General features: G+C 57.3%; 1 protein-coding gene across 1 annotated transcript in view; it reads left to right on the plus strand.

The window, feature by feature from the left end:
• The window catches only part of LOC144230255 (testisin-like), a 3,299-nt gene extending 2,401 nt beyond the window's left edge, over positions 1 to 898 (plus strand). Inside the window, exons 2-3 of the mRNA XM_077762457.1 lie at positions 110 to 264; positions 567 to 898. Of these exons, the coding sequence (XP_077618583.1) occupies positions 110 to 264; positions 567 to 803 (392 nt within the window). The 3' untranslated portion in view covers positions 804 to 898. The remainder of the gene's footprint in view (positions 1 to 109; positions 265 to 566) is intronic.
• The last annotated feature ends 7,183 nt before the right edge of the window (positions 899 to 8,081 follow it).

Below are 8,081 nucleotides of genomic sequence, written 5' to 3' on the forward strand. Positions count from 1 at the left end.
TGTGCTGGCCCCCGCGACCCTCTCCCCCACCCCGTCGCCTGTGCCACTTCTCCCAAGCAGATGGTAGAGTAGCGGCTCAGGGTGCCGTCTTTCTTTGTCCCCTCGGCAGCGCTGCCACCCCCCTACATTCTCCAGGAAGTGCAGGTCGGCATCATAAACACCACCATGTGCAACTACCTGTACACACGGCCTCTGTTCCGCTATGACATCTGGGGGGACATGGTGTGTGCTGGTGATCCCCAAGGCGGCAAGGATTCCTGCTTCGTGAGTGTCCCTCCCCACCCCAGCTAGGGGCCGGTGGGCCCTGGCAGCCGCCACCCCAGCCCCAGGCCCTGTGGCAGCCTGCACTTCATTCGGTTCATGCGTCAAGCGCAGAGGGTAGAGACTAGTGCCCCACTTTGCAGATGCAGAAATGGAGGCTTGTTCACTTCCTGGGTGGGGAGCAGGATCCACACCTAGTCTGTCCGGCTCCGCAGCCCCACCTGCTGTCCCCCCTTCTCCACTGGCCCCGTGGGCTCCCCGCCCCTCCCCACCAGCAGGCCTGGCTCACCCGCGCTGCTCCCTAGGGCGACTCCGGCGGACCCTTGGCCTGCGAGAAGAGAGGGCTGTGGATTCAGGTTGGAATCGTGAGCTGGGGACTGGGCTGTGGGAGGCCCAACCGGCCCGGGGTCTACACCGACGTCAGCAGGCACTTCAGCTGGATCCGGACGCTGGTGGCCCGCGGCGCCGCTCGGAGGCCAGGGCCCTCTCGGCTGCTCCTGCCCCCTGCCGTGCTCTGGGCTGGGCTCCTGCAGCTGGCCTGAGCCCTCCAGGGCCCCTGCGAGCTGGGGCCAGCTGCTGAGCCAGGCCCCGTCCCCCAACCTGTGCCTTATTCCAATAAACGCATTAGCATGTCGGAGTCGATGCCTCGCAGAGCGTTCTGTGGCCCCGGGGGGCTCGCTGGACCGCCTCACGGCCCCCAGCACCAGTCCCCACCGCCCGAGTCTCGCTCCAGCTGTCCCCACTATTCAGGTCTGGGCGACAAACCGCAGCGCCCTCTCTGGTTAGTTCAAGATCATTTACGGGAGGACGTTAGTGGCCCCAGGGTCGCTGGGGGGCAGGGAGACGGAGCGGGTGCTGTGGGGGGGGACACCCGAGCCCCCGGTGCTCAGTCCCCCAGAGGCCGACCCGGGACCAGGACTGGGGTGCGGGCAGGTTATTTGGGAGGTGACGCCAAGAAGCCCCAGTGAGGAGTAGGGAAACTGAGGCAGGGAGGGAAGGAACCCGATGGCGTTTGCCCAGATGAGGAGGTTTCCGCCGTGGGCCACAGACGCAGAGTCCTGGTGGGCCCAAGAAACCCCAGGGCCACGGCCTGGCCTCCCCTCGGAGCAAACCTCCCTGCTCACCCGAGATCCGGGGGCGGAAGGCTGGGAGGGGCCCTGGTTCCCCAAATAGGGAGAGGGCATGAATGCTCTTGGGTGAACCAGACCGAGGTCTCCGCACGAGGTAGAGAGGCCCCTTCCCTCCCTGTCGCCTCCCTCAGGGCCGCCACTGCCTCAGGTGGGCCTCACTCTTCTTCCTCCCTCCCTCCATCTCAGCAGGAGGGGCTCAGTCCACACACACCAAGGCAGGCAAACACGACACTCGCTGCAGCTCCCCCCTGCTCCTGGGCGGGCCGGGCAGCCACCCCTGCAGGGACCCGGCCACCTCCTGCCGCCCCTCACCCCTGCACCCACTCTGTTATATGGCACCTGTGTGACCAGTTCTTGTCTGCCTTGGGGTCCCTGCAGATGCTGTTCCATTTGTCTAGAACGTTCCCTCTTCCTGGTAGACGCCTGCTCTTCCTCCAGGCCTCCATCGTGACGCCGCTCCTTCCACTCTGTTGTCCTGGTCGTCACGGCCCTTACAGCCCTTCATGCCACGGCTGTCACTAAGGGCTTTGTGGTCCTTCCCTCCATGGACGGTCCTGAAGCCTGTGGTGGCCCAGCAACGACCGTGCAGCATGTGCCCTTCACGGTGGAGACACTCCACGACCCCGCCCAGAATCAGTGACGCGCTCCGGGAGGTCCTGCCGGGGCCGCCCGCCACCTGTCCTGTGGTGCGGGTGATGCTGGACGTGTCCCGGCCGGGGTGGGAGTGAGCCCCGGGGGACCCTTGACACTCGGCCCTGGGTCCCTGGTTTTCCCCTCAGAGTCCACCGCCCTCACCCTCCTGAGACGGGCCGGGGATGGTGAGAGCTCCCAGCCGTCGGGGGAAGGAACTGGCGGCTTCGGGCAGCAACTCGGGGCGCATCACCTCTCCACCCCCGACCCCGCTTTCACACTCCCGGACNGGGAGGGGCTGGAGGCTGGGTGGGGGGTAGCCAGACGGTAAGCGACTGTCCCTTGGTGTTTTCCCGCCCTCCAGTGTTAACAGAAAGGGGTCTCCTCTTGGAATCAAAGTCACAGAGACGATGAAACCTGCAACTTTCATCTTCAGCTTTGAGACCATCTTTTGCTTGGAGTCAGGGTGTTTTACACGTGGTCTGGAGGGGAGCTGTTAGCTTAGCAGACTCCTGCATGTTGTTAGTTATATCATGGGCAGTGCCAACGTATTTTTCCTTTCTTTTTTTTTAATTGTTCATATTTCATTTTTGAGAGAGAGAGAGTGGCGGAGGCGCCGAGAGAGGAGGGGAGAGAGGATCCAAAGCGTGCTCTGCGCTAACAGCAGTGGGCCAATGCGGGGCTCGAACCCACAAGCCCTGAGATGATGACCTGAGCCGAAGTTGGACGCTTAACCGACGGAGCCACCCAGGCGCCCCCTCTTTTCCTTCTTCTCCAAAAAGTCAGAAAGCCAGAGCAGATTTTGTAGACAGCCACTAAGACTTATTATTTCCCGTATGCAAATAAGATTAATTATAGAAAACATGAAGTATTTCTGAGAGATTCTAAATGTAAACACGATTCAGAGCTGTGGGGTAACAGGCTCAGGAACTCCTTATACTTCCGTTAATGGGTTGAAAAAAGCTTAGGGCGGAAAGCCGCCTCCACGGGGCAAAGGCGCCCACGGTTACTTAGCCAGAGGTAATAATGGGATCACCTGCAGGAAACTACTTTCCGTCTGGAGCCAATATACTTAGATCACAAATGCTACTTGCCCCCCAGACCCTTTGCTTCTCACACACACAAGTCAGCCATTACTATCCGATTGTTTTCTACACGCTCCCCGCCGTGTGTACGATCTGAGCGCTCAACAAACCGGAGACGAAACCCCCGCGCGGGGCTCTGGTCTCCTCCCGGACGTTACTCTCTCTCGTTTTCGTTTCTGCATCGGCTCTCTTGCCGGGCTAGAGCCACCGCCGGACTCCCAGTCTGCAACCCGGAGCCGCGTGTACATTTCGGCACGTGGAGAGCTGGGCGCACACACACAGACACGCCTCGCCCCTGGGCGGCAGCGGGCTAGGCGATGACCGTCTTTGGAAATCATTTCCAGACTTTCTTCACTACCCATGTACTATTGCGTTGCAATCAGAAAACACAACCAATAAATGTATTTGGAAACCGAACTAGAGTCCTGTTGGGGGGGAGGGTGTGTGGACAAGTGACGTTTCCTCAGGCTGATGGAGGAGACTCCGCAGAGGCGGACTCAAGCCACCTGCTTCGAACTAACTCCTGCTCCTGTGCCGCTTAAAGACAAAAGTCATGGCCGCCACCCTTAGCGACCACACAATGCTGCCAAGACTCGAGCAGGGCGCTCGCAGGTGGTGCCGCGGGGTCTTCCAAACCCTGAGAAAAAAGTCATTTGGTTTTTGAATTCCAGACCCAGCGAACGAAGGGGGGGAGGGGGCAACATGACGTCCTTCTCAGACAGGAAGGCTTCCCAAGGTGACCTCCCGCCTTCCCTTCCCGAGGAAGGTACCTGTCATGGGCCAAAAAACAGCCCATGGCTGGCTGCGTCCTAATCTCCGGAAACCGAGTATGTCATTTTTGGGGCGAAAGACGCTGCAGATGTCACTGAGCCAAGGACGTGACACATGGAGATGATCCTGGATTGCCCAGGTGGGACCGGTGTCATCACAGGCGTCCTTAAAGCGGAAGGAGAGTCAGAGAGATGCCGCATGAGAAGGCTGCGCAACAGAAGGGATGCAAAAAAGGACGAGGGGGGGCAAGATGGTGGAAATAAGGCGTGAAAGTCACGTGTCTCCTGGAAACCAAAGGAAAAGCACAATCAGGAGCACGAGGGGTGAGGCAGCAAACCCAGGGTCCCAAATCAGCCTGTGTCTGCTCCAGCTCCTAGCCGAGCGGTGGCCGGAGGCGGCGTGTGTCTTGCGGAGTCGCCGTGCCCTCTCTGCGCCCAGCAGCAGGGATGAGGGCTGCACCTTGCGCTTTCATGCCTAACACCGTGCTCCCCGACCTGACACCGTGCTCCCCGACCTGACACCTGTGCTCCCCGACACACTGTTGGGGGAGTGAAATGAGCTAATGAGTGTAGCAATTAGGACAACGCCCGGCATCGGCTTTTATCGTCGTCACATGTCACCACCGGCCTCCTCTCCATCGCCATCGGGCAGGTCCGGCTGAGCTCAGCTGGGAGGCCTTTGAGAGGACGCGAACTCCCAGCCCGTGAGGCCCCAGCGTGAGGCCCGGGCTGGGCTCTGGGCCTAATTGTCTTGCTCCTCCTACTCCGGGTCAATCCTGGGGCAGCGCCGCCCTCCTCCTGGCCACGTGCCCTTCTCCTGGCCACGTGCCCCCCTCCTGGCCACGTGCCCGTCAGCTGTGGCTTCTCAGGTGTTTTCCACAGACCCTTCTTTCCGAAGGATGTTAATGGACTTTATTTGGAAAAGGATCCTATGACCACAGACTCTGGGAAAGTTACGTTTGTTTCTGTGCTGTGGGGCCTATGACTTTGAGATGCTAAAATGCCACAGAAATCTGTAAGAGAGGGGCTCCCGGGAGCTCACTCGGTTAAGCATCTGACTCTTGATTTTGGCTCAGGTCATGATCTCATGGTTCCTGGGTTCGAGCCCCATGTCCAGCTCTGCGCTGACAGCAAGGAGCCTGCTTGGGATTCTCCCCTCCCCCCCTGCTCCTCCCCCAGTCATGGCCCCCCAAGTAAATAAATAAACGTTAAAAAAAGAGGTACACCTGGATGGCTCAGTCGCTTGAGCATCTGACTTCGGCTCAAGTCATGATCTCACAGTCTGAGATCCAGCCCTGCATGGGGCTCTGTGCTGATGGCTCTGGAGCCTGGAGCTGCTTCAGATTCTGTGTCTCCTTCTCTCTCTGACCCTCCCCTGCTCTCTCTCTCTCTCTCTCTCTCAAAAATAAATGTTAAAAAAAGTAAGAAACCCATATGAGGAAATGCAGTGAGCAGTGTTCCCCAAATTGACCTGACCATAGAACCCTTGTTTTGGGGGAATTTCACGAGACCTGTGAGATGTTGTCCTGTGTCTCTGGGCCCAGCTGGGTCCTGGCAGTTCCGTCGTTTGCTCCCTCCTGCAGGATCTCCTGATCCCACACCCTCTGTCTTCCTGGAGGGATTCTGGTCTCTTTCAGCTCTGTCTCGGCCATGTGCCCCCTCGGACACAAGGGGGCACTGGCGAGCTGTGGCCGCTCCGCCCACACCGCCCAGGCGCTCACCTGGAGGGGAGGAAAGGGGCCCGAGTGCTCGGTTCCTCGTTGGATGTGTAGTAAATGAGCAGGTACACGGAAACGCAGGTGACATGAGGTGCCTGAAACAATGTTTATTTCCACAAACTTGCTTCTGTGTGCTGAGGACCCGACCCCTCCGTCTCCCGTTGCCATCGGCCCCGTTCCGTCTCCAGCCTGAGCAGCCTCCGTGCAGGACCCCTTCTCTCCACCCGCAGGAGGTCTCTCCATGACCCAGTCTGAAGGTCAGGTGCAAAGCCTCGCGTCCAGAGCGTCTGCCCACAGAGCAGCCTGGCTTCCTGCGCACGGGAGCCGAGGGTGGTATCTTTAGAAGAAATGGCTCATATGCTGCCTGGGGCTGCTCACTCCCAGCCTGACGAACACCGCTGCCCAGGACAGCCATTTATGAACCAGACTTGCTTGTAAAGTAGAGAGAGCTTTGGGGCGCCTGGGTGGCTCCGTCTGTTCAGCGTCTGACTCTTGATTTCGACTCAGGTCATGATCTCATGGTTCCTGAATTCGAGCCCCGCATCAGGCTTGGATTCTCTCCCTCTCTCTCTCTGCCCTTCTACCACTATCTCTCTCTCTCTCTCTCTCTCTCTCAAATAAGTAAACTTAAAAACAAATAAATCAACACCTTCATGTAAATCTTTGTTCATAAATCTCAGCACACCTTCCTAATCATTTCTTAGGCTAACTTTTCTATGAGTGCTTTCGTCAAACGGGCTTCCTGTTTTCAAAGGTTTCTAACCGCGTGAGGGACTCCAGCACACCCCCCAACAAAGTAACGGGGGCCCATTTCCCACAGTGTTTCTGACACTGAGGGTTTCCACTTTTATAGCCTTTGTAAGCTTATAGGTTAAAAACAGCTTCTCAGTTTTTAAAAGAGTAATCAGTTTGTTTTTGTAAAAGTGGTCTAGTCTTACCCAAAGAAATCAAAGCTATACAAAGAAGGACAGGCGGAGAAATAGAAAAATGTCCTAAATCCCATCATCTGGAAATAACCATCGTTCTGTTTGAACACTGTTCCAGAAATCTGTTTCGGGGCGTGTGGGTGGCTCAGTCGGTAAAGCGTCTGACTTCGGCTCAGGTCATGATCTCACAGTTCGTGAGTTCAAGCCCCGCATCGGGCTCTGTGCTGACAGCTCAGAGCCTGGAGCTGCTTCAGATTCTGTGTCTCCCTCTCTCTCTGCCCCTTCCCTGTTAACACTTTGTGTCTCTCTCTCAAAAATGACTAAACGTTAAAAAAAAACTTAAAAAACCCAACAAAACAGAAATCTGGAAAGGCAAGTTCTAGGGCAGGCAGGAGGAAGGATGGATGAGGTGTGGGGGAGGGGGCTGGACACACATGTGCCTGCTTCTCCCAGACACCTCCAAACTCCAGAGAACAAGCTGGTCACAAAGAGAATAATTCTCTACGAGAGTTGGACCCCAGCTCTGTGGTGGGGGGCTCACAAAGGAGAGAGGCAGATGGGGTTGAGCTGATGGGGGCAGGGGTCTCCGTGAGCCTGGGGGTGGGGTTCTGGCCCCTTGGAAGTGGGAGGCAGAGGGTCTGGGGCTCAGGAGAGCCTCCCTGCCTAGCCTCAGGCAGCCCAGTTCATGGCCCGTCTGTAATGGGTTAGATTGTGGCCGCCCCAGAAGGCTATGTCTGCTCAGAACATCCGATATGACCTTATTTGTTTGGATCAAGGGTCTTTGCAGGTGTAATCAAGGTAGGGATCTTGGGACCCTCCTGGAGAGAATACAGTAAGGGCTGTCCTTTCAGAAGGTAAGAAAAGAGAAGACAGATGGGAACAGCGCCCGTGAGGCCGGAGGAGAGTGGAGCTCCGGGGCTGCGGCTACGAGCCCAGACGCTTCCCACAAACTGGAAGACCCAAGGGAATGTTCTCCTGCAGAGACGGGCTGCACGCGGCGGCCCTGCGGGTACCTGGGTTCTGGGCCCCCGGCCGCCAGCTCCGGGAGGGGATCCCTCCCTGCTGTCCTGAGCCATCACCCGTGGTCATTTGTTAGGCGACTCGGGAAGCCGGCTTTCTCCCCTCCCAATTTCAGTTCCTCACGCACTCGTTTGTCGAAAAGTTGTTAACTTTTCTAACTTTTGTATTCACTCTGCGACTAGGGCTCCCACAGATATGTATTTTGTCCATATTTAAATAAACTCAATCCACCATATGAGCTCTTGGTCGGATTGATTTTATCATTCATTTTCTCTCCTAATAAATGGATGATTCACCCCCCTTCCCGTGCTCCTACATCATCACAAGGTCAAGGATGTCTGCCGTGGCCGGGCTTGCCTGCTGGTGGGAGGGCGGGGGGTGGGGGGTCAGAAGGGCGAAGGCTTCTAGTTCTGTGTCCAGAAAGAAGTGTGGGTTAGGCAGGTATGTGCGTCTGTCAAAGCCCCGTGAATAGACACTTCCAGATTGTGATTTCCTTGTATGAAAATTGTACTTCAAAATGGCGGGGGGAACCCCACACAAC

Source organism: Crocuta crocuta, unplaced genomic scaffold (genome assembly GCF_008692635.1).
Source record: "Crocuta crocuta isolate KB4526 unplaced genomic scaffold, BGI_CrCroc_1.0 scaffold234, whole genome shotgun sequence".
In the NCBI taxonomy this organism is placed as follows: Eukaryota; Metazoa; Chordata; class Mammalia; order Carnivora; family Hyaenidae; genus Crocuta; species Crocuta crocuta.